The sequence below is a fragment of the Hakea prostrata genome, chromosome 4, assembly GCF_041222555.1.
Source record: "Hakea prostrata isolate BN-2017 chromosome 4, UWA_Hpros_2, whole genome shotgun sequence".
NCBI lineage: Eukaryota > Viridiplantae > Streptophyta > Magnoliopsida > Proteales > Proteaceae > Hakea > Hakea prostrata.
The window spans coordinates 50,633,133-50,658,051 of record NC_142603.1 but is presented as its reverse complement, the minus strand read 5'-3'; the positions used below and the strand labels follow the sequence as shown (position 1 = coordinate 50,658,051).

General features: G+C 37.9%; 3 protein-coding genes across 5 annotated transcripts; all 3 read left to right on the top strand.

The window, feature by feature from the left end:
* Positions 1-1,099: 1,099 nt before the first annotated feature.
* Positions 1,100-10,234, top strand: LOC149019411 (uncharacterized). The gene is made up of 4 exons (XM_089153425.1): positions 1,100-1,284; positions 8,561-9,364; positions 9,442-9,732; positions 9,813-10,234. Exons 2-3 carry the CDS (start codon positions 8,567-8,569, stop codon positions 9,691-9,693), a joined length of 1,050 nt encoding a protein of 349 aa, XP_089009551.1. The 5' UTR covers positions 1,100-1,284; positions 8,561-8,566; the 3' UTR covers positions 9,694-9,732; positions 9,813-10,234.
* Positions 10,235-12,991: 2,757 nt separating this feature from the next.
* Positions 12,992-20,109, top strand: CAF2 (RNA-binding CRS1 / YhbY (CRM) domain-containing protein). 2 transcript variants are annotated; one of them, XM_089153424.1, is made up of 7 exons: positions 12,992-13,139; positions 13,255-13,950; positions 14,102-14,229; positions 14,881-15,106; positions 15,895-16,022; positions 16,889-17,039; positions 19,116-20,109. In XM_089153424.1, exons 2-7 carry the CDS (start codon positions 13,329-13,331, stop codon positions 19,529-19,531), a joined length of 1,671 nt encoding a protein of 556 aa, XP_089009550.1. In that variant the 5' UTR covers positions 12,992-13,139; positions 13,255-13,328; the 3' UTR covers positions 19,532-20,109. The 2 variants fall into 2 exon arrangements, with proteins under 2 accessions (XP_089009550.1, XP_089009549.1); XM_089153423.1 differs by having other exon boundaries at positions 12,994-13,139; positions 13,255-14,007; positions 19,116-20,105.
* An 839-nt stretch (positions 20,110-20,948) lies between these two features.
* APG8H (Ubiquitin-like superfamily protein) lies at positions 20,949-24,906 on the top strand. Of its 2 annotated transcripts, XM_089153421.1 has the most exons (6): positions 20,949-20,985; positions 21,084-21,176; positions 21,261-21,316; positions 22,290-22,342; positions 23,900-24,018; positions 24,136-24,906. In XM_089153421.1, the coding sequence occupies exons 2-6, from the start codon at positions 21,146-21,148 to the stop codon at positions 24,222-24,224; spliced, it is 348 nt and encodes a 115-aa protein (XP_089009547.1). In that variant the 5' UTR covers positions 20,949-20,985; positions 21,084-21,145; the 3' UTR covers positions 24,225-24,906. The 2 variants fall into 2 exon arrangements, with proteins under 2 accessions (XP_089009547.1, XP_089009546.1); XM_089153420.1 differs by lacking the exon at positions 20,949-20,985 and having other exon boundaries at positions 20,992-21,176.
* The last annotated feature ends 13 nt before the right edge of the window (positions 24,907-24,919 follow it).

Genomic DNA, 24,919 nt, shown 5'->3' with positions numbered 1-24,919 from the left:
TCTTTCCCCCCAAAATGGACAATGCACTTAAGGTAGGGGATTCTCATGATGCTGGAGTGGGGAGGGAACCCCACATCAGATATGGGTTGGGTGTTGACCGGTTTGGTCAACATAGAGTATAGGAGAGAGTGTATCCGAGACTGTAAATCTAGAACTGAAGTTCCAACCTTGGTAGGCTTCGTTTTTTTCCTGGTCAACATGGTAAGCTTGGTTGGAAGTTGCCACCAGTAGCCTATCCAAAGTATGAAGCATTTGCCAAAAGTATTTCCCGAGAATTTGTAATTGTAATTTTGGACCAATTCTTTATTCCCCCAAACAGTCACCTGTGGCGATAGACCCTTGTGCTTTTACCAACCCCACACCCACTCCCCCCTCCAAAAAATAAAAAATAAAAAATAAAAAATTTATAGTGTCAAGTTCTAAAATGGAAATGGACCATCCATTTCCTTATAGATGAAAGATGCATTCAAAGTTAGATCTAAGGGTTAGGATTAAACTCAGGGAAAAGAGAAAAGCTAGACCCTTATGCAACTTTTCATGTATTTTAGGCACTATACAAGGAAAAGAGAATATTCAATCATGAGGGTTTGAGTTAAAAAGATGATAAATTACATATAGTCCCCTGAATTTGCAATTAATTACATCTACTTTTTAAAAAAAATCAATTAGAAATGCTTATTATTGTTAATATCATCATTTAGCTTTACTATTTAACAATAAGGGGTATTTGTAATTGATTTCATTTTAAGAGTAGTAGATGTAATTGATTGTAGATATAGGGGTCTATATGTAATTTTTCTGGAAAAGAATGATCCCTAAAGTATCCTTTGATGCCTTGTGCTCATCTGAAAACCTCACCTTAAATGTGAGAGAAAAATTAAGATATATGCCAATCCAAGGTGCACAATTCAAAATGGAAAGAACGTAAGGAGTCATGGAATCTATCCCTAACTCCGATCGGCTAAGAACGATATCGATCTGAATATTTCACAAATGATCGGGGGCAAAAATGTCATAGTGACTCTAACTTCGGGCGCACGATCCGAACCCGGTAACGACGTTACGATATCACGCGATTGCGCATGGTCTTATCTCTTTTATGGTTACTTTCCCGGAGGGTTGGACGGAATATGAAAATGGTCCGAAAAACTGCAATTTTGGTTCGTCGTTTTTGGTTATAGTGGAGACTACTCTTCAACCTGACTCTGCCGAAAGGGAAAAAGACGATAGGGCTTCAGTAATCTTGACGGGAGAACTTCCAGCGCTTTGTCAGAACCAAGTCAGGTTAGGGTTCTTTGTTTTCAAGTTTCTGATACAATGCTGCTTTCTTTTTGGTCTTTTCTTCCCTGTTTTAGGACCATTCGGATCATATTATTATTATTAGTAAGGACTATGGCTTTAAGTTTTCACAAGATGATTTTCTTCCGTGCTAATTTCTTGCTTGCATTGCTTTCTACTTCTATAATTTTTGTTGTTTTTTGAGTTTTTCTTTTCTTCTTCTTTTAATTACTGATTTCAGTTCCTCCGCTTGCCTACCTTTCTTCTGGAAAGCGTAATACACTATTGTTTGGAAAAAAATCCTCAACCTAGTCTCGCTAGTTTCTTCATTGCAACAGTTTCTTGAACTATATGGACATGTGAATACATAAATGCTTGTCTTCCCTACTTTTCTCTTGAAATTCGAACCGTCGACTCGCTCAGACTAAGAAAATAAAATAAAATATAGAATTTGCTAAAATGCTGGACGAGTGAAGATGCCGGAAAAGACAAAGACTTTGGTGCATTGCAGCTCTGTTTTGGGAAAGTGCGTCAGTGGATCAGTTGCGAAGGAAATTGGTGACGATGCTACATTGGATTAGCTGTGAATAGCTCTGTTTTGGGAAACTGCATAACTGATTCCCAAGGACTGAAGTGATTTTCCATTGTTTATGAAAGAGAAAAAGATGTATTGGCCGTGAGCTCTATGTGAACTAGACGAGATTTATTTATAGTGTTTGTATTATGAGAGTTAAGAGTATGAATAATACAAGGATTGAAATTAGCGTTACATGATTTAGATGGATGTTAGGGTTATGCTTCTCATAGTTGTCAAGGTGGTCGCTTAAGCAACGCCTAAGCATCGGGGCGGTCTCAACCATGGCAAAGCAACTGTCGCTTTTTTTTTTAACCAATAAAGTGGCCATTTTGTCGCCCAAGGCATCGCCTAGGTGTTCAGGTGAGCACCTTGGACGCCAAGGCTACTGCTTTATTGGTTTCTATTTTTTTATTTTTTTATAAAAAAGATACTAAATCGGTGGTATGCTATAATTGCATTTCAGTCTAATCCAAATGTTTTTATTGGTTAGTTTTACGCATTGATTATCAGACTATGATGCATGGAATTCAAATCAAAGTAAAATAGGGTGGAAAAAGAAACCTAAAACTTAAAACACTCTTCTTCACGAGTTCACGAAGCATAACCCTAACCTAAATCACTCTCGCTCTTTCGCACAAGTCTTTTTCTTGATAGAACTCCTTAGGTTGTTAAACTTTGAAGTTTGATTTGTGACTTTGATGTGGTTATGTTTGGAGTTAATGAATCATTTTTCAATGTTATATGCAGATTATATGAATGAACTTTTCATTTAGTTTGCATAATATTTCATGCTTAAATGTTAGGAATTCTGTGTAACTTTTGATATTTGGATCAAGTATCAAAAAATTATCGCTAGAATGCCTAAAAAGTAACAGCAAAACGCTTTGATTGCTTAGTCGTCACTTTATTAACACTTTGTCACCTTAGAAGCCCTCCATTGCCTTGGTCGCTTGACAACCTTGATGCTTATTGAGTTTGAGTTGAGTGAGATCTTGATATGCTTGTGAAAATGAAGTTTGAGTAGAACCCTAGATCATTATCCTTTACATCCCCCGCAAGCGAAACTATGGATCCACAACTGTGAACTTGGATATGAGTGTGCGAAATTGTGACATGGTAATCCCTTCATCATGACATCTGCAGGTTGATTTTGATTAGGAGCAAAATGAATGAGAAGATGCTTTACTGCAACTTGTTCTTTGACAAATGACAATTAATCTCAATGTGTTCAGTTCAGGCATTTAAGAGAGGATTGTCGGCAAGGTATGTGCCACCAATATTGTCATAATAGAGAATTAGAACTGGAGGATTTAGATCGAGATTAATAAGTAATTGATAAACCCACAACAGTTCGGCTGCAGTGTTGGCCAATCCTTTGTCCACGGATTTTGTGGAAGAGCAGGCAACTTTGTGTTGTTTCTTAGAGCTTCAAGAGATTTAGTTGTTGCCTACAAAGATACTATAACCACTAGTAGATCTACAATCAGTAGGGCATCTTGCCTAGTCAGCGTCAATGAAAGCATGAAGTTGACGAGAAGAGGATTGGGGTATAAAAATACAAAAATTCAAAAAGTCCTTAACGTAATGCAAGATGCGTTTACAGTTGCCTAATGATCTTGTGTGGGAGAATGCATAAATTGGCATAACTTATTAACAGAGAAGGGCAGAAAGCAATGTCTGGCCTGGTCAAGGTAAGATATTGTAAGGCCCCAATAGTGTTGCAATATAGAGTCACATAAGAAAATGGGTCCCCCATGGTGCGTGATAAAGAAGAGGTGGAACACGGAGTGACCTTGGGTTTTACTGCTTCCATGTTGGTCTGCTTGAGAAGACTGAGAGCATACTTGGTTTGAGAGAGATACAGTTTTGAAGAATTCCTTGGAATCTCAAATAGGTGGGTTCTACGCTAACTTGATGTACAAAATGCCTTCTTGAATGGCACCTTGGATGAACAAGTCTACATGACACAACCGCAAGGGTTCAGTGATCCTGCCTTCCCAACCTATGTTTATCATCTTCAATGTGCTTTTTATGGGTTAAAACATGCCCCAAGACTTAATACCATGAAAGAGAAAAAAAATGTATTGGTTGTGAGCTTTATGTGAGCTAGACCAAATTTATTATTATCATAGTTGTTAAGGCGTCGCCTAGGCGTCCGGGTGCCTTCGGAGCAGCTCATATCAGCATAGCCTTATTTTCAGGCAATAAGGCAACCACCTTTGGGGTATTATGAGGCATCGCCTCAGGCACCTCGGACGCCTTATACCCCAAGGCGTCTGCTTTTGTTTTTTTTTTTTTTTTTTTTTAAATCACATGAAAGATGCAAAATCGAAGGCACATATTGAATTACTTATTAGATTCCGATTGTAAAGTATCTATTGTTTGAACCTATATGCATATTTATAATGATGCTATATGTGATCAAATGTTAATAAAAAAATAAAATAAAAAATAAAAATTTGAAAAGAGAATAAGTTCTTGACTCGAGTGTCACACTCTCACTCTCACTCACTCTAATCCCTACTCTCTTTTTCTCTTCCTCTCTTCCATTCCAGTGACGACACTCCGGCAAGTAGCGGCCAACGATAGGCGACTTCTTCTCTTCCTTTCTTCCCACAACTTTTTATTTAGGACCTACTATGTGTAGTTTGTAGTATGTTGGATGACTTGAGGTAGGCTAATATTAGTTTTTTTTTTTTTTTTTTATTTTTATTTTTTTTATTATTTATTATATTTTTATATATATATAAGATATGATAGATTTATAATGAATTAGAGTGTGTGAGATGTACACTAAAAATTTTACTTAAAACTTTCTCAACCACCTCGGAGGGCGCATCGTCGACTCATCGCCTTAATTAGCCTAAACCGCCTCACATCACCTCGTCGCCGTGACAACTATGATTATTATTATTATTATTATTATGGGTAACTGACAAGATATATTTATAGTGTTTGTATTACAAGAGTTAAGAGTATGAATAATACAAGGATTGAAACTAGGGTTACATGATTAAGATGGATGTTAGGGTTATGCCTCTTTGAGTTTGAGTATGAGTGGAATTCTGATAATATGACTGTGAAGATGAAGTTTGAGTAGAACTCTAATCATTATGCTTTACAATTACCTTACTAATTCGACCAAAAATGTTTTCTTTTGATGAGATGGTTGCTGCAGACTAGCACCGTTGGTAACCTAGCAATACGATTAGTGATATTTGAGCATTCGATGCTCCACTCTAGGGCTGGCCAAATTTCTGGGTTTATCATTTCTTATATGGATAGGTTATGACACTGGGTCATCTTCCTAGCTTTGATGAGAAGAGACAGCACTTCCTTTCTCCCTTCATTTAAGGATTTAACATGATATTTTGATCTGAACGACATGCCTTGCCACCTGTAGCAGATTGACATCCATTACTGGAGATAGAAGATTAATACCCAGTTACCCATTCACTATTTTTTTTTTGCTTTTGAATAATGAGTGTGATCACTGAGATTAAACTATTTTTGCTTTTGAATAATGAATGTGATCACTGCTGAATTTTAGCACTGATGTTGCCGTAGCAAGTTAACAGATAATATAATCACTAGTGTTGTTGCTATTATTGTAATAAAATAGATCACACTATAAGTCCATAACAAGTGAAGTTGTACGTTGTGTATTTGTGCAATTTTCAATTTAATCTGTTGTGTTGACCATTTAATTCTTTCTTAGAAAATGGTAAGCTCCTGGTCTATGTTTCTTTTTATGGATGAATAAAGAATTTAGTAACCAAAGAGAGAAAGGTGGGAGGGGAAGAGACTACCAGAGCAACCAGGCTAGAGCCCTACAAAAGCCAGGAAGGCTCAAGCTAAAAAGTGAACCAAAGGGGGAAGGTGAAAGCACGAAAACTAAGTGACCAGAGGACAGAACAACCATAGCAATACCTAAACTTTTTCCCCCTATTCTTTTTTTTCTCGGAGACTTAAAAGTCTATGAGGAAGCTGTAATATGTAATAGGGGCCAGTATGGTCTTTCTACATGTGTTAGGATAGACTATGTCTTATGGTTTTGTTTGAGGGGTAAGAGGGTAATTGCACTTGTATTTATTTCATGGTATGTATTTGGGGGTTTAGGGATTTCATCCTCATTTGAAGAAATCTCTCTCTCTCTCCTCTCGATTTCTCTCTGGCTCTCATTCTCTGCTTCTTCTTCATCTGCGAGTGAAGGATTCGGTTGGCTCTGGTGTGGATCTTGGTGATGGTTCTTGGCTCTCATGGTAGTCTGTAACAGCATCTGCTGTTGATGCGTGGAAAGCATAGTTGTCAAGGCGTCGCCTAGGCGACGCCTTGGCGTCCTGGCGGGTTTCTAAGGCCTGAGGCGATGGTCGCCTCAGGCAAAGTACATAAGGCGGGCGCCTCAGAGCTGAGGCGTCTCTGGGTCATCGCCTCAGACGACTCGGACGCCGTATTGCACTGGGCGACCGCCTTATTGGGTTTAAAATTTGTAAATTATTTGATTCCAAATCAAAGGTGAAATTTAATTTGAAACGTAGATTCTAATCAGAAAGAATCTAATGGGTGAGTTGTTATATAGGTGTTACATATTATCATTTGTAACATTAAATTAATTTTAAAAAAAAAAAAAAAAAAAAAGGAAAAACGAGATTATTGAAATCGATCGAAAGTTCAAACTCTCAACCCTAACCTCTCGCTCTCTCTCTCAGTCTCTCTCTCGCTCTCTGCTACTCTCCCTCTGCTACTCTCCCTCTGCAACTCTCTTCATCTCCGACTCCGACTCCGACAGCTACCACCGGCGACACCAGTGACACTGGCAACAACTAGCGTCATCACCGGCGATAGCCAGCGTCACCGGCGATAGCTTTGAAGGATTTGGACTCTTGGACTCGTGCCAAAACACTCAAACAGAGTATGTTTCTTCTTCTTTCTTCTGCATCTCCACCGTATCTCAGCCTTCTTCTTTCTTCTGCAACTCCTCCGGCGGTTGCAGGCTTGCAGCGGTCACTCTGGTCTCCATCTCAGGCGATGGTAGGTCGCCGAATACTTTTTTTTTTTTTTTTCTTTCTTTCTTACTTCTGGTCACTCAACTCTTACTTCTGCTTCTTCTTTTTTTCTTTTTCCCCCCCTCATAGGCTCATACGAAGGATTTGACTCTTGGACTCGTGCGAAAACACTCAAACAAAGTCTGTTTCTTCTTCTTTTTTCTGCAACTCCACCATATCTCAGCCTTCTTCTTTCTTCTGCAACTCCTCCAGCGGTTGCAGGCTTGCAGCGGTCACTCTGGTCTCCATCTCAGGCGACGGTAAGTCACCGAATACTTTTTTTTTTCTTTCTTACTTCTGGTCACTCTACTCTTACTTCTGCTTCTTCTTTTTTTCTTTTTCCCCCCCTCATAGGCTCATACGAAGGCCATTGTACTACTGTAGTTGCAGCGATTAAATTGCAGTGGCGTCGGTCACCATCTCAGGCGACGGTATGTCGCCGGATTTTTTTTCTTCTTTTTCCTGCGATTGTAAGATTGTTACAACTTGCTTTTTTTCTTCTTTTTTTTGGTTTGGTTGTTGCATACCTGCTTGGTATATGACTGATTGACTGTATTATCACTAATTCACTGTATGTTGCTTTTTTTTTTCTTCTTCTTTTTCCCCCCGATTTGCTCCCAAGCATGAATTTTTCAGAAGCTTGGTTTATTTAGGACCTACTATGTGTTATTTGTAGTATGTTGGATGACTTGAGGTAGGCTAAATGGCTAATATTAGTTTTTTTATTATACATAAGATATGTTTATAATGAATTAGTGTATGAGATGTACACTAAAACGCCTCGACCGCCTCAAAAGCGCCTCGGAGGGCGCCTCATCGACTCATCGCCCCAACTAGCTAAAACCGCCTCGCATCGCCTTGTCGCCGTGACAACTATGGTGGAAAGCCACTGGTGCTTTGGTTTTCTTGGATTCACGCAGGAGGGAGTTGAAGCTTCGGTTGTCTACAGAATCAGGTGTGGTCAATCCTTAGTTTCGGTTGTTTTCTCCCTTGTCCATGTATAGATTTTGTCACTGATCTTAGGGTTGTAATCCTTCTCTGTTATTCTACGATTGCATGAGCTTGGGGAGAGCTCATCTCATCCTTGGATGTAGGTCACTGACCGAACCAAGTAAAAACTCTGTGTCTTGTCTCTTGTTTCTTTCTTCTCAATTGTTCTTGGTAATTATCCGCTGCGTAAGAGTTAGATTTCTTAACAGAAGCCTTTGTCTATATGGTGGCGGCCTTTGTTTATATGGTGGCGGCCTTTGGTTGTGCGGTTACTATGACTTTTATGAAATTTTTGTACTGCCGTTAACTCAATCTGCCAATCCTGTCAATGCGAGTTTAAACTTTCAGGTTCTGGTTGCCTTCAAAAAAAGGCTACAGATATTATCAACTTAGGCTTAAGATTTTATTTGTCAACATTTAATCTAATATCATCAAGTACTAATGGTAGCATGAAGCATTTAACCAACTAGTGACGCAATTGTCATTTAAGATCTTTATTTCAATTTCCAACATTTAATTTAATATGTTTAAATACTTATGATATGCATGACTGCCTTTAACTGACGAGTGATGAAATTGTCATTTTAGCTCTTTACTCTGACCTGCAGATTACAAAAGTTTCACCTGTTGCCTACATCTTTAGTGTTCCTTGTCTTTGTTGTTTTTCCAGATTTGAATGGGTTCATACCCATATGGTGTCTCTCCATTTTTAGAGCAGCAATGGAGGGAAGAAGTTCTGTACCTCCACTCTCTATGGCACAAGGGACCTCCAAGGGATTCTAGCCATAAAACCATTCAAGATAATCCTGGTTCTTCCAATTCTGTAACACATAACAACAAGCCTAATAACCTTGCTGTCTCCAATTCCACAACATTCAAGAAGTGTAAAAAGAAAAAGAAAGATCCTAAACCTGTAGTTTCGGAGGTTGAGTGGCCATTTAGACCGGATCCTGAGCCACCCTGGGAAATTGGCTGGCCTGAATCAAATCCCAAATCTGATCAAGCTACTAGGCCTGCTACTGCTGAAGAAAAGGCAAAATTTGCTGCGCTTCACTTGCAGCAGAAGGGCTTGAAAGCTTGCCAAGAATTTCTCTCAAGCAAGGTTTCTTCAGATGATGATGATGATGAGTTAGTGGATGATGATAGTGATGAATCTGAGCAATTCAAGTTTTTTATGGGGATTTTCAAAGATGACAGTGATTTGAGGAATTATTATGAAAAGAACTGGGAAAGTGGAGAGTTTCGTTGTTTGGTTTGTTGTGGAACTGGAAAGAAGGTCGGGAAGAGGTACAAGAGTTTAGTTGCACTTGTTCAGCATTCGACAGCAATATCAAAGACCAACAGCAGGGCAGCGCACCGAGCATTTGGGAAGAGTATCTGTCAGGTTCTTGGTTGGGAAATTCATAGACTTCCTAGCATTGTTCTGTCTTTAGATGGGCCTCTTGGTCAATCCATGGCCAAAGAAGAATCTGAGGTAAATTGCAGTACTGTTGCCTTCACGTATTGTTTTAATTATTTGGCTCATTGATGATGTGAAGTTGGACAATGCAGGTGGGTTTGAAGGAGAATGGTGTTCAAAAGGAAGATCTTCAAAAGAATTTGGTAGTCCTTGATGATGCTGATGATGCTGATGATGATGACAGTGACGAAGATGACGATGGTGATGAAAATGATGAAGATGACGATGGTGATGATAATGATGAAGATGATGATGATGATGATGGCGGTGACGAGATAGATGATGTTGATGGGGAGCTAGATCAAGGGGACCACAACATCGGCGTCCAAAATGAAGTTGTTTAAGTGATAATTGTGAAGACTCTCTGGAGGATGAACAAACAGGTCAGACAGGAGTGAAATGATGATGTTCACTTACGGGTTAAGGTTTTGCATTACTTATCCTTTGATGTTATTCATTGCAGGGGGATTCAAAGAGAGACAAAGAACTTCATCAGAAGGGTGGAGCTGGTTATTCTGGATCGGCGGTGTTCTTTCTGTGAGATACTCCTTTTTTTGGGTGGGGGCTTATGTGTTTTTTGTATTATTTATCCCCGATTAGCAGATGAGTAATGAACAACCTGCAGAGCAACAGAAGGCCGGGCCTTGAAGATGGATCGTAGACACCGTAGAAAGAAAGATTCGCCTAGAGTAGATTGTATAGAAATTAACAGAAATTAACAGAACAAAAGTGGAGTATGTGGCTTTAATGGGAGGATAACTGTGTTAGGACTTAGTAGAGGACCTTAAAAACCAGTAGTTTTAGATGTTCCTTCTACTTATCTCTTATAAATCAGATTGGTCATTTATCTTATTTATTTGGTTTTCCTTGTAGAGCTAAAACAGGTGGGGATGTTTATGTTTTTTTTGTTTTGTTTTATTTTATTTTTATTATTTTTTTTTTTTTAACAAAATATGTGAATTGTTTACCCGCCAGACAATGTACATTGTCTGCTGATACCCAATAAAACAAGTGGGGATGATTTCTTAACAAATATCTTATTTCGAACATTGACTACATTTTTATTGGGTAATTTTTACATATAAGGTGGGATTTCGCATAGAATAAGCCTTTATCCTTCCAGTCCTATAGTTTTAGCATTTTTCTTTTCTACAACCCTATGTAGCCCATTTTTTGACGTTCTAAACACCATAGATAACTCCAAGTGCTGTCTTGGGCCATCCCCGTAGGACTACTCAGGAATCCTATCTTGCTTGGGTACTGCGCATTTGTCAAGCCATACATTTGGGACGGTCGGATTGAGATTTCGGTTAAAATTTTGATACCGACGGTCGAAATTTCGGCTTGATGGTCATGTACATTTATGACCCAAGCTTTTTACCATATGGAATCCCCGATCTTTGTTAGGGACTTTGTGTTGAAAGTAGGGATTGACTTCTAAAAGGATATGGTCTTGTGACTCTTGAAGATATTTTTCTTTTTCTTTTTTTTATTTTTAATTTTTATAATGTATAGTAAAGGAAGAAATATATTACTTAGATCACGTTGTGGCGGTTACTCAGTAGTCGTTGCAGAATTCCAAGCTAAGGCATCATAGTTCAGCTAGAGTGTTGGGGATTCAAATTTACAAAAAGAAGCTTCAAGAGTGTTTGTCACAATATTAAAAAAAGCTGGTATCAATAGCGTATGCCACACCATTTTGAAAGGTTTGGGTAGGAACTTGAAAATTGAGGCTTACTTTAGCAGACAAAATGCTGTGAACAACAACAATTAGGCGGTGCGGTATAGAGAGTTACTTTTATTTTTAATCTTTTGATACCATGAATAAAACCTTGCCTCTTAGGCCTTAGCTTCTATAAAAATCATCTCAAGGCCTACAAGGACAAAACAAATGTTGTTGGGGAGAGGGGTTCTTCTTATCTAATACCCCTACTAGGTGTTATGCTAGGTTGAGGAGTAATATTGACCAAGAGAAACTTCAAGGGGTTGGTTCACTTGTTAAACGCCAAACACCTTATAGTATAAAGTCAAAAGTTCGAATCTCAGTGGAACGAAGGGCAAAATTTTAAGTAGTTATAAAGCTATCCCTTCCTAGAAGGATGTAGTCAAGTTATGAAAAAGTTGACCAGTACTAACCTCAGTTCAAAAAAGGCATTAACTAGGATGTTATAGGATACGGAGGAAATACACTGGATAATCATCTTTATCCATTGTGTATAGGAAAGGCTTAAGAAGAGTAGAACCTTATCATAAATCTTCTTCATGTCGTATTTTTTCATATTTTTTGGTAGAAAGAACGGGTCACGTAGGACCCAACAGAAAACAAAACAAAGAAAAAAATAATTTGGCCCAACCAACACATCAGCCTAAAAAAAATTCTCTAATTTTGGATGTGGCTTTTGTAGGATTTTCAGAATTTCCATTTCATCACAGAACACCATTGAACACCAATCAACTACTTGGTTTCCTTCCTGTCTAATGTGGGTGAAACGGACATGTCCATTTGATATGAATCTTTGACGGATGTCATTAGTAATGTTCCCAAATTTTCCTTGAATTTTTGAATAAGGATGAAGAAGCAGGATAGTCTAGCAGGAGTCGGATTCAATTTCAATAGGTCATGCCCCCATATTGAGAGTAATGTTCAAATCTTCCTTTAATGCCAAAAGTTCAGCTTCTAGAACCTCACTACATTGCACATTTTTTGTAAATTCTCCTCGGAAAGCTCCACTATGGTCTTTAATAACTCCTCACACTTGAGCAATTTGACCTTGTTTGATAATGGAGGCGTCAGTATTGCATTTAAAACAACCCTTTAATGGTTTAGATCAATTACACTTCTTTGTAATACTTGGTGGTTTCTGTACTTTCGCATTGCAGGATTCTCATGCTTCCTTTACTCTGGTGAAATAATCCTCTATTATTAACTTTCCATTTCTAGGTCGGACATAATTGATATCATGCACATCTTTATTCCTCCAGTTCCACAGATAATAAATCACATAGGCAAATTTTTTTAGCAATTCTGAATACCATTTAGAAGCTTCTCCACAAATGTCAAGTTCATAACAAGAGGGTTTGATCACAAGTATAAGATGAATTTCGACGAGTCGGGTGGACTAGCTAATTCCATATACTGGTAGCAAAACCGCAGTCTCAGAAGACATGCATATTGTCTTCCACCTTAGCACTACAAAAATTACATCCATTTTCATCTTGGAGTTTCAAATATTTTTTGCAAGCATTTGTTAAGAGACAATCTTTACTTGCAGGCCAGGCAAACGAGCACAATCTACTCGGTAGTTTTTTATTCCAAACCAAGTCCCAGAAGGCTGTCATGTACGAATTATGTTGGATAATATCGGACCAATATCAGGTCCATTTCTTACAACGAAATGGATGGACAAGGAAATGGGACCATCCATTTCCTTGCAAATGGGACACTTAAATGGTCTTATTTGATTTACATTAATTTATATAATCACTTATGAAAGATTGATACATTGTTAATTAAGATTAAATGTAAGAAATGAAATTAATCAACTTTTATCCGGATTCGTGAATACTCTTTTGTATTTTATTTTTAAAAAAATCTTCCAAGATTCCATTTTATTGGCTGACAGTAGGATAGCAGTAGCAGCTAGGTTTCATTTGCAGAGCTTCTATCCTGTTCTTCCACCCTCTGGCCCTCGTGCTCGTCTTCTCCCACTGCTGCTGACATTCCTGGCAGCTAGACACAGAGGCTACCGTAGGGAAGATGAAAGCTTTTTAAAGAAAGAATTTACATTTGGTTTGTTCTGTTTCTCATTTTCCTTTTTCTATGAGTTCATCTCTCTGTTATTTGTTATTTCGTTTCATTCCATTTTTTGAAGAAAATGCAAATCGTCATTATGGTTCGATTGCAGACTTCAGAGTGCATGATGCAGGAAGCAGGTGAATACCTGTCTGGTACTGTTGATTAACTTTATGTGCTTCAAAAATGGTTATCATGGCGAACCTACCAGGGCTCAACCTCTTCTCTTCTCCTTCTTCAAACCGTCGCACTGTTAATGAACCCAATCCATCGCTACCTCCATCACCTCCAATCCCAGTTCCCAAATACCCTAGAACACTCAAATCCCAAAAATTCCGTCGAAGCAAAACCCCTACCCTTCCACCTCCACAGTCTGAGAAACCAAACCCAGCTCTTAAATCCATTCATCACCGCTCCAAGTACTACAAACCAGTTAAGGATGGAGTAATTTCATCGGACGGCGATCGCTCCGTCGTCATCGGCGAGTCCGGCGTATCTTACCTCCTTCCTGGAGCTCCATTCGAGTTTCAATTTAGCTATTCGGAGACCCCTAAAGATAAGCCCTTGGCCATCAGAGAGCCTGCATTTTTGCCATTTGCGACTCCAACCATGCCCAGGCCTTGGACTGGAAAGGCTCCGCTCAAGAAGTCCAAGCAGAAAAAGATCCCCTTATTCGATTCCTTTAATCCACCTCCCCCAGGAACCAAAGGGGTTAAGCATGTTGAGATGCCTGGACCCTTTCCGCTAAACAAGCTCCCCAGAGAAGGTAAGACGAGGAAGGAGATACTAGGAGAGCCTCTTACCAGAGGTGAGATTCAAATGATTGTTAAACCTCACTTGTCTCATAACCGCCAGGTGAATCTTGGTAAGATTCTCATTATAACTTATCCAATGCTCAGTATAGTAGGAATTGTCACTGTCTTTTCTGAATTATGTAATATTTTTCTCTTGTCGTATAGGGCGGGATGGCTTAACCCACAACATGCTGGAGCTCATTCATTCACATTGGAAGCGGCAGCGCATTTGTAAGGTTCGATGCAAAGGTGTTCCTACTGTTGACATGAACAATGTTTGTCGTCATCTTGAGGTTGTTATTTCTACCTACTATAGGTTTTTTCCTCAGCAGAAATAAGTTTCTATTCTTCAGCATCAACCATTAGCTATACTTTTGTCTTTATATAATGCTTTACGTAGTTGTAATTTTTCAGAAGCTTATTGTAGATTTAGGAAATTTTCTTCAACCGAACGGAGAATCTCGTGTTGAAGTGCTGTTTTCTGTGTTCAAAATATATTCTGAGTCACCTTTGATCCGTTTTTCTTCCCATTGGATTTTAATGTTTGTTAAACATGTTGATTAGTCGAGCCATTACGTAAGTGATTGGATGTGGCTCACTCTATGCTTTGTATCAATCCTGAATGCCTTTTTTTGGCCTTCTGGATAAGAGCAAGCTGATTTGTGCACTTTGAACTCCCGAACTTATGATGATTTTAGCTCTTCAACTTTCTCACACAATGTCAAGTATATCCATTAGTACTTCATTTCTGTGTGAGTAGTTGGTATGTTCTTTCCCCATATTTAAGTGTATAAAATTTCTGATAAAAAGACATTTAAAAAATGATTGATATTTGTGGCCCTGCTGATGGTAAGTCCAAAATTAGTAAAAGATGCATGTCATTCAGAAGAAACAGAAGGCAGATTCTTGCTTGCTTTGAGCTCAAATGAAACTTACGATGTCAGGCAAAAACTGGGGGGAAAATCATCCATCGAGTTGGTGGTGTTGTTTATCTTTTCCGCGGCAGAAACTATAACTACCGAACTCGCCCGCAGTACCCAATAATGCTCTGGAAGCCAGCAGCTCCTGTTTATCCAAAACTAATCCAGGAAGCTCCAGAAGGATTGACAAAAGAAGAAGCAGATGCCTTACGGACAAAAGGAAAGAATCTGCTGCCTATTTGTAAACTAGGTAAACATAAGTGCCATGTTGCTGTCTTTAGATTTCATCCCTTGTCCTATCTGGACCTGTCTTGTCATATCTAGGATTTCTTTTACCTCAATGTCCCTGACGTAATCAAATCAGTAGATCATTGTTTGATCTAAATCTATCAGAACTTGAGTCAAGAGTAGATTGAATTGGAAGTGGTAACTATTATTGGCCTTTCAATTTTTGAGGAAGAAGGGCACAGAGTACACCTTCCGTGGTTCATGGGGAATAACTCCAGACTGGTTGCAAGGCAACCAGAAGAGCCTTATAAAATTTTCATTTTGAAACATGGTACCTTTGTGTAACCTTGGGACTTATTTGGTTGATTACGGTGCTTATGGTTAAGAAGTAGGCTGATTCAATTTGTGAGAACCAAGAACCAACTTAAGAGTAAAGGATTAATGTATCAGAATTTTTCTTGGTCTTGGTTATTGTTGGTGATATTCATGCTAACATATTGAATATGTAATCTGCTCTTATTTGAATACATGTTACAGTCTTTGACGGTTGGATGTTCCATTGAAATGTAGTTCGCTTTCTGTCCAATTATAGTTTAGCCAATGACTTTAGGGGGAGACAGTCTTGGCTGGCTTGATGGCATTAATTGAGAGGCTGTTGTTGCCTTTGTATATTGAAACTCGTCACTGTTCCTACAACTGCACAATTTTGGTTTTCATTGCCAATGTCAAGTGACAGTAATTTTCATGCATATGGTTTTCATAAGAATTTGCAATTCAAATCATCATTATGGTCGCTATTTTGTTATGCAGCCAAAAATGGAGTGTACATTAACCTTGTAAAGGATGTCAGAAATGCTTTTGAAGGATGCCCAATGGTAAAGATTGACTGCACTGGGATGCATGCAAGTGATTATAAAAAGATAGGTGCAAAACTTAAGGTTTGTTCTAATCCATTTTAGGTGTGGATGCCTCCTCAATTGTGCTCTACATTTTTAAATCTATTTACCAGTAGGCTTAAGTTTTTATATTAGTCTGGTTGGGAAGAAGGAAAAGAAAAAAAGAAGTCATTGTGCAATTTTTTAGGCCTGCAGGCAATGGTTGGCATTAAGTTTTACATGCTTTGTATCAAAATAAATTATTTTGCTGATCTGTGCATTTGGCTTGTTGTTGGCTCTGGTCAAATGAAGATAGTCAATCATTTGGCCAGTAGAGCCACCCAATTGGCCCTTGGATCACCAGATCTCTAGTTGCTTCCAGGATATATGAAATATAACTTTAATTTGAGATATAAAATGATTATGGAAAAAAGACTCCAACACACCCTGTGCTTTTTTACCAGATAAAAGTGTGATCTGAAAATGCTGCTCATTGGCTATTCGGCTGTTTTAAAAAATGAAGCAAATTGGTCATATGTCAAATTTCAGACTGAGATTCTATGTATCCTCTCACATGGATCCAGACCCTCTCATGTATGTCCGTGTGACCCTCTGTAGTCTCTTTATAGTCCTTGATTTTTTTCAATACCTTGTTTTGCCACTTGGCAAACTTGGATTGGTCTGAAATTTGACAGGTGAAAAGCGGACCTTCAGATTTTTCCCTGTACAAAAAATTTCAAACGCACCTTAACTTCCAAATGACAGTTATTTCAGGATGTGCTGTTCTATTTCAGTAACTTCCATCCGAGGGTGTGCCATACACTTACTCCTTAAATTTGTACAACTAATGTGAGGTCTCTCTTTCCAGCCGGTCAGTCCTTTTTCTTTAAACTATGAGTGGTTCTCAGTTGTTTGTTATTGCTTTGCAGGAACTAGTTCCTTGTGTTCTGTTGTCATTTGATGAGGAACAGATATTGATGTGGAGAGGGAAAGACTGGAAATCCATGTATCCTGAAACTCCTGCAGCTGCAGTAATCCACCTGACTGATAATGGCGCTGCATCTCAATTGGATGGTCCAGGTATGAGTTTAGTAGATGGATAAATTACTACCAGTAATTCATATTGAAGCTAACAATTGGTGCTTAAAAACTGTTAAAAGATATTGATAGAAGTCCTAGATTATGTTGGATTTGGAGTTCCAAATCCTTGTTTAATTTTTTCCCCCTAGTTGTTTTCTACTTGTAATCTGTCCTATAAACAAAAGAATTGTTGGCTAGAGTCTTCACAGCAAGACTGTGAAGTTTCAACTTAAAACCATGGCTTCTCTTCTTCCTTCCTGTCATCGATTCTCTCTAATTCACAGAACTATGGTTTGCTGCCGTTCAGTTGATTACTAATTCTCCTTCCAGCTTTGTCTTATCTCCATCTCATTATTGTCCTAAAGTTATACAGTCTGGTGATACCCAAGCTTCTGAAATAATTTCCGTACAGCCAAACCTGTGAAAATTTATCTGGATGGGCATACAGCAAGTGATGTGTAATAGAGCAGCAGCTTATATCTACCATGTGGCCGCTCATCTAAAGCTCAAATCTAGTGTGGAGGTAGGTCTCTCCATTCTCCATACACCTACAAAATTCTAGCCCAATACAAGTTTCACAGGTTGAAAATGAGGGGCCAAGTTTACCCAAAGAGTCAGAGATGTTGTTGTTGAAATAGGAGGAACAATTTAACTTAAAGAGAGAAGAAAAACATTGTCTGTTGAAACTAAGAGGAACAATATTACACCAAATGGTCTATATGGTGGAGTTAGACCACCAGTCACATGGCACAAAAGGTGAACCGTGCAAGCCTAGCAACACAGCCATTCTGACTCCTTTTCGCTATAACTAGTTGACTTGAACAATCACTGTAAGAGGTAGTAGTATGATAAATACTATGGGTAACCAACTAGAGGTATGCTGTTGCACATGTAGAAGGTTGGAATCAAGTGGATTTGACAAACCAAAGTGATAACAAAAATTCTGCAGATGGATTTGTTTCTGGTCAGGCTTGCCATGCATGTGGCAACTGGCAACAGAGTTGGGAATGGCCTTATGCCTTTGGTTTTTCATTTTTGATGTGGATACTTTTTCCTTGCCCAATGGATAAATGGTTAGGTCAGGAAAAGCCTTAACAGTTCTCTTTTTGGCTGTAATCTGGTCTTTCAGATGTTTGAGTTGGATTTCTGACATTAACCAACCTACAGTTCCTACTTGTCACAAATAATATCATTGTTACATTGGGGTTTATAGTCATTTCTCCAGGTACACACTACCATGCTTCTTTCATCTTATTTGTAGCCTTAATAGACTGGGTTTCAATTCATGTTGAGTATTAAGATCATACAGACCTAGGTTCTAGGTTAGTTGTATCTAGGTTGCTCCGGTGATGAAACCCTTGACCCAAGCCCAACTTGAACCTGATAAGCCCAGCCAATCTATTCAGTCTTCTAGGTCTGACCACCAAACACATAAGAAATGGAGGGGTTGGGTGAAAAGCGACAAACATGCAAGGAAAGGGACCTACCATCTGCCCCATTATGGTTGACTCTATCAGATAATCCAAGCCATTTGAACTGCAGATTCTTTGGTTTAAATAATAAATAGAATGATTGACTATCTTGGCCTCCTATTGTAATCAAGCTACAGACAATAATATACACTCTTACAGACTAGCGAAAGGGATGCTATCTCAAGCTGATGTGTAAGGCTCTAAATGTCTGTTGGTAGGATAATATTTTTGGCTTTAGTGCTTCAGATTTTTCTTTACATAAAAGAGAAGAGGAAAGCAAAAGTTAAATATGTCAAATTTGGTGTCATTTTCATGTGATGATGAATTCTGACATGAGAGACTTCTTGTTCCTGGGAATATGCCCAATTTTCTTAGTATATGTTTCCTACCAATGCTTGGTTCACTGATATGATTTGCAGACTAGTGATGGAACTGTGAACGACCCTGGTTCCAGAGAAAAAAAAGAGGGGGGGGGGGGGACCCAAAACTGAAAAATTGGGTGACCTCAGTTTTTCTGGGACATACGCTAGTTTGGTCTGGTTTTAAAGACTGTTTGCGATACCACTCACAACTTTCTATGCTTCATTATATATGGTTGTAACAGGCATGCTAGAGGAAGCAAGTCACAGGCTGGCCCCCATAACAGAGATCTCAAGCTCTCGAATGATGTCCCTATGGAGACGTGCAATAGAGTCTAGGAAGGCACTTCTGCTCAAGGATCCTATTCTTGGTCCTGATGCTCTTCTTGAGAGAGTTGAGGCATTTGTGGGGATGTCACAAGCCAAAGAACACTCATATCCAGCATTGATTGTGTCTAGCACTGGTGATGCCCCTGATTCAAGTAAGCAGCTAACGGAGGAATCTGAAGTTGATAGAAGAGATGGTAATGATTATGATGAAATAGACTGTGGTGGTGCTGTGGAATTTCCCGGTGACTCCTTTGATGAGATAGGGTCATCATCTCCTCCTCCTGGATCATTACCTGTGGATTTGATCACAAAGCAACTCAGTTCAGATTGAAGGGGGTGTTTGAAGCCACCTCTTATGGTTAGGTACTGCAAATTATGTAGCTGGGGAATCAGATGCTGTTGTAGGTGGTTAATCCAATGGAATGTGTTGCTGAAGTTCCAGTTTCTTTTCATGTCCATTATTCAACAGTTAATAGGTTCCTGTACTTGTTTATGCCATTGCTTTCAGGAATCAAATGCTGTTGTAGGTGGTTAATCCGATGGGAGTATGATGCTGAAGTTCCAGTTTCTTTTCATGTCCATTATTCAGCAGTTAACTGGTTCCTATACTTGTTTATGCCATTGCTTTCATGAATAGGTAAGCTGAAAACATAATGGATTCGCATAATCTCTGACCTGATACCTCGATGTTTTCCTGCAATCTTAAAGCAGACTCTTTGAATATTTTTAAGAGATGTTAGAATTAAGATATCATTTTCTCATAGCATCACCCAAATTCTTGGATTTAGGTCGCTTGCTGGTATAAATTTCAAAGAATTGGATTTTCTAGTCTTCTCAAACTTGATTTAGATTGCATGCTGGTATAAACTACAAGGAATTTAATTTTCTACTACTTTCTCAAACCTGTGTAATTGTCAATTTTGGGCATGTGATTTAAAGTAAATTTAAAAAATCAAAGTAAAATTTTATATTTTAAAATTAATTTTGGCACTTATAGTGGTTGAACCACATACTTATGGTTGTACATGAAATTTTTCATTATCACATGATGAAATTTTTCAACAATTAGACATGTGAAGTGATAGGAAATTTGGTGACATGTATAATGGTAGGTGATTTTTAATTCTCAATTTTGAATTACATTTGATATTTTTTAATATTTTAATTTATATTTTAAGTTTTATTTAAATTACATATTTCATTTATTTGGCAATTTTGTTTAGAGAAGGAAAATCAAATGAAAAATTAATTTAAAGTTATTTTTTTTCATAGTTAATTAAAGATAATATTATAACTTGACAAAAAAGTTAATTGTATGATTATTTTTGAAATTTTGAAAGAAAAAAAAATAGATGCCACATCATCAGTAAACTAATGGAGTTATTTTAAAAAGAACAGAAAATAAAATAATAATAAAATCAGAATAAAATGAGACAACAGTAATTATCCATTTTGATTTATTATAAAAGAAATAGTCATATTTGATTTTAAATTAATTTATATAATCGCTTATTCGAATTTGTTACCCAAAAAAAGAAAATGTCTTATTTGATTTTCCATTAATTTATATAATCGCTTATTCCCTAGGTTACAAGAAACCGCTAACGGCTAACCAAAAGATTGATACACTGTTAGTTAAGATTAAACGTAAGAAATGGACTTATTCAATTTTTATTCGGATTTAATTTGAAAGATTCTTTCTTAGATTCCATTTTCGTGTAGAAGTAACAGCCAGGTTTCGTGTGTAGTTATTAGACTCAGATAAGCTGTACAGCTGTTGAAACCGTACGCTATATCCATCTTCTTCTCTCGCCGCAACCTCATTTGCATTTGCAGAGCTTCTATTCTTCGAAAAACAATAATTTTAGCGCTTCTTCTTGTAGGATCAAGCACTTCTTGCTTCGAAAAACAAAAATTTTGAGATACAGAAGCGACCATAGACAAGATGAGAGCTTTTAAGAAGGAATTTACATTCGGTTCGTTCTGTTTTTCTCGTTTTCCATTTTCTGTGAATTCGTCTCTCGTTATTTCGTTTCATTCTGTTCTTTGATATGTTGCAGAGGAACGCTCTAAGGAATCACGGGGTATCATTGCCAACTATCCTGATCGAGTGCCCGTAAGTATACGAAGATTCTTACTAATTATTTTTTCACATGTAGCTTGAACACCTTTTTTGTGTACTTGAATTCTCGTCAAAACGCAATCTAGAGTTGGAACTCTCATTTTGTTAATTTCTTTTCAAATTAAAGGTATCTCGAGGGTTTTTCAGTGGTTTCCCTATTTGATAGTATTAGGGATTGGAAACGTTGCAGCAAAATAGCGGTATACAGACGGGGAAGGGGAAAGAAGAAAAAAAAGTGTGGTAGAGATTACTTACAGAAAACACAGATTTACTTGGTTCCCCCAAGGTGGGTTGCCCGCCGAGATATAAGTTGAGTTTTCCCCCATTTCGAGGATAAAATTACAAACCCTAACTCTGTACATGGCATCTCATGCATTAAAAATACATAAAAAGGCCAACTCGGTGTCAGAGGCTTCTGCACAAGCGAAGGGGGGGGGGCAGCGGTTTTTGATGCAGTCTTACCCCTACAATTTTTTCTGGGAGTATGTTTCAATGCCTTACAATACATAGGCCTGCCCCTCATGCATTACAATACATAGAAACCTGAATTTTTAAAAGAACATAATTGCTCCCGGTATTAGTGGTTCCTAAGGTATGAAGTCAGGCTATGCCAATAACTAATAGCTACTCCACCAAAATTACTCATGATGATGCCATATTCATAACCTCTAATGCTCCATGGAATTCTCCCTATTTGAATGTTAAGAAGTTGATCTTGTTTTCTTCAGTCCTGTGAAGTTAGGCTTCTGGAATTTTACATGAACTTTTCAGGTGGTTGTCTTGGTTTGACCAATAATGAAGTTATAAAATGCTACTTTTCGAACAGAAGTAGAACTGATTCCCCAAAGACCAATTTCCTTTCCATGTCTATTGTATAACTCTAAATTCTCTGATATTTGTGGGGAAGAAAATATGAGTTGTCTGTTTATTATCTTGTTTTTAACTGTTCTTGATATTGGTGTTGTAGGTAATAGTAGAAAAATATTCAAGAACTGATCTTCCTCTTATGGAAAAGAAAAAGTAAGTTTCACCTCTTTGTTATTTATCTAACACATTGTTTCATTAATGTTAGTAAGTCTGTAGGTCTCAAGACTCAACGCAGAATGATATCTGATGGAATGTATGGTTTTACCTTCATCTGTTTTCTTCATCATTATGATTTATTTGTCTGAAGATGTTTACCATGATTCCTGTGGGGCTAACTTCATAAATGGCATTGTCGACCGTCACTTCAACAAAACTTTCCTTAGTCCTTTTAGTTTAGCATTTTTTATTTTTTATTTTTTTAGTTTGATCAAGCCATAACACTTAGATCATTGCATCTAGCAAATTGTAGGAATATATGCATAGATATCTGTACTGGTTCAAAAAGTAACAAAAGAAAGTTGTAGTGAGAGAACCACGGTTTAGCCCACCTGTCCTGAATGAATTATCACAGTAAGATTGATACAGCTTCAATTATAGAAACAAGGGGGTAATAAAGGGAAATAATGGAAAGAAATACAGAAAATGGTTTTTGTTCTTTTGGTTGACTGGCTTGCTGAGGGAATGAGAGAGGGTGAAGAGGGAGAGAAGGGGAAGGAAGTTTTCACCTCCTGCGGTTTTACGAGTCATCGTATGACAATCAATAGTGAACCGCTACAGGAAAATTGCAGGGACACGATGATCTTACTGCTGCTTTCCTCTATTTTTATTTAAAATTTTATTAGGAAGGCAGTCTTTCAACGGAAAAGATGTAGCGTTGATCATACCATCATGATGTAATGAGTATGGGTGCCATGCTGATGTTTGTAGGAGAGCAGCAGCACTTTGTGGTGATTGGTGCAGGTTATCAAAGACACAGAGACAATTGCACTTTGCTTGGATGAGATTAGAGAAATACAGGACAACAGCATGGCTAGGACAAAGGTTTTATAGATTAAATTGCAGGAGTCTGTTGTAAATATAGGGGAAGTGAAATGATTGAAATTAATGAAACAAAGTATATGGGAGTAGATTGGTCAATTTTTTCAGTCCACTGGGTTGATCCACTGAGTTGGAGAACTGATAATTTGGACAAAGTAACTAGGTGAGGCCCCAATCCTGAGTGAAATGGCTGGTTTCCAGATAAGAAAGCAAGTGTGGGCAAAATGGAAGCAGAGAAAGTTCCTCTTTAACAAACATTCCAAACTTCTCATTCGTTGTTATTTAATAATCCTACAATGGTAGATGAAGGGTTTTTTTTTTTTTTTTTGGGGGGGGGGGGGGGGGGGTTAAATGGTGGATGAAGGTTGAGACCAATCAGTGATGCAACCTTCTCTGATAGTTGTGGGGGCAATGGTGGTAAGCCAATCCCCAACCCCAATAAAAGGGAAAATGAAGGGGGTGGATAAACATCAATATCTGGAGCAGTTTCAGAGTCCAGTGCCAGTTATCTGTTTCAGCAGAAGGCTTGACCATGCTATGACTTGCTGCTTTAATTGGATGAGCAGTTAGCACCCTTAATCCCTTATTGAATATTTTGGTTTATTATGAACTATCAGCATAAAGGATTAGAAGTGTCTTCTTATTTAATTTGCCTACGTTGAAATTTTTCAGATACCTGGTCCCTCAAGATATGTCTGTTGGGCAATTCATACACATTTTGAGTAGCAGGCTCCATCTGCCTCCAGGGAAAGCTCTGTTTGTGTTTGTGAAAAACACATTACCTCAAACAGGTGTTATATACTTCTTCGATACGGAATATCTTTTCTACAGCTTCTCTAGCAGCGCATTCTTTTTCATAGTTGAAGAAAGGAGCAGTCTTAACGCTTGTTTGCAACTGTTACCTGCAGGTAGTCTCATGGGTTCTGTTTATCAGTCTTTCAAGGATGAAGATGGGTTTCTCTACATGAATTACAGTAGTGAAAAAACCTTTGGTTAAATCAACTAATGACAAGTCTAACATGTCTGTCCAAAAAAAAAAAAAAAAAGGCTGCAGTTGTGTATACCAATCATAAACTTTGGACAGTGTATACTGTTGTAAATTCCTCGCGATCCCCGTATTCAACTGGCTTCCTTATTCATGTTGGATCCAGTGTCTAAATTCATCTGTGAAGTGCTTTGAATAAACGGTTCCTGCAATTCTTAGCATTGTTTATTATGAATGAAACATAACTCTTTTGAGCCCAAAAGGAGAAAAAAGAAACATAACTCACTGTGTTAGACCTGTCACAATGAAATCCGTCAACCTAAAAATGTTTGGACTCATTTGTGGCCTTGAAATCTTCGATTCATAGAACCTGTGTATGAGGAATGTTCCCATCCTCTTGTTTCTTCGTGATAAAAATATTTGATAATATGTAATGATGATTCGTTTCATTATTATATTTGAAACTTTAAATTTCTTATTCGTTATACTTTTAAATACTTATTATATGTAAACGAGAAACTATACATGAAGATCCAACAGATGCTACCAATCAAAAATGAATACAAAATACCCATGTAGGCAACTACTTATTGCAAATGATCACTTAAAAGTGTTAATGTGGCCTAAAATATACTTCCATGAATATGAACTTTATGTCAAGAATGTTTAGAAGTGTGACAACACATTCAAATTTGATAAGGCAAACA

Excerpts from the sequence above, each read along its gene's own strand:
- LOC149019411 (XM_089153425.1), top strand. The coding sequence starts at position 8,567 with ATGGGTTCATACCCATATGGTGTCTCTCCATTTTTAGAGCAGCAATGG. Across the intron at positions 9,365-9,441 it reads TGGCCAAAGAAGAATCTGAG|GTGGGTTTGAAGGAGAATGG; the intron begins GTAAATTGCAGT and ends TGGACAATGCAG.
- CAF2 (XM_089153423.1), top strand. The coding sequence starts at position 13,329 with ATGGTTATCATGGCGAACCTACCAGGGCTCAACCTCTTCTCTTCTCCT. Across the intron at positions 14,230-14,880 it reads ATGTTTGTCGTCATCTTGAG|GCAAAAACTGGGGGGAAAAT; the intron begins GTTGTTATTTCT and ends TTACGATGTCAG. Across the intron at positions 16,023-16,888 it reads AGATAGGTGCAAAACTTAAG|GAACTAGTTCCTTGTGTTCT; the intron begins GTTTGTTCTAAT and ends ATTGCTTTGCAG.
- APG8H (XM_089153421.1), top strand. The coding sequence starts at position 21,146 with ATGAGAGCTTTTAAGAAGGAATTTACATTCG. Across the intron at positions 21,177-21,260 it reads TAAGAAGGAATTTACATTCG|AGGAACGCTCTAAGGAATCA; the intron begins GTTCGTTCTGTT and ends GATATGTTGCAG. Across the intron at positions 21,317-22,289 it reads ACTATCCTGATCGAGTGCCC|GTAATAGTAGAAAAATATTC; the intron begins GTAAGTATACGA and ends TTGGTGTTGTAG.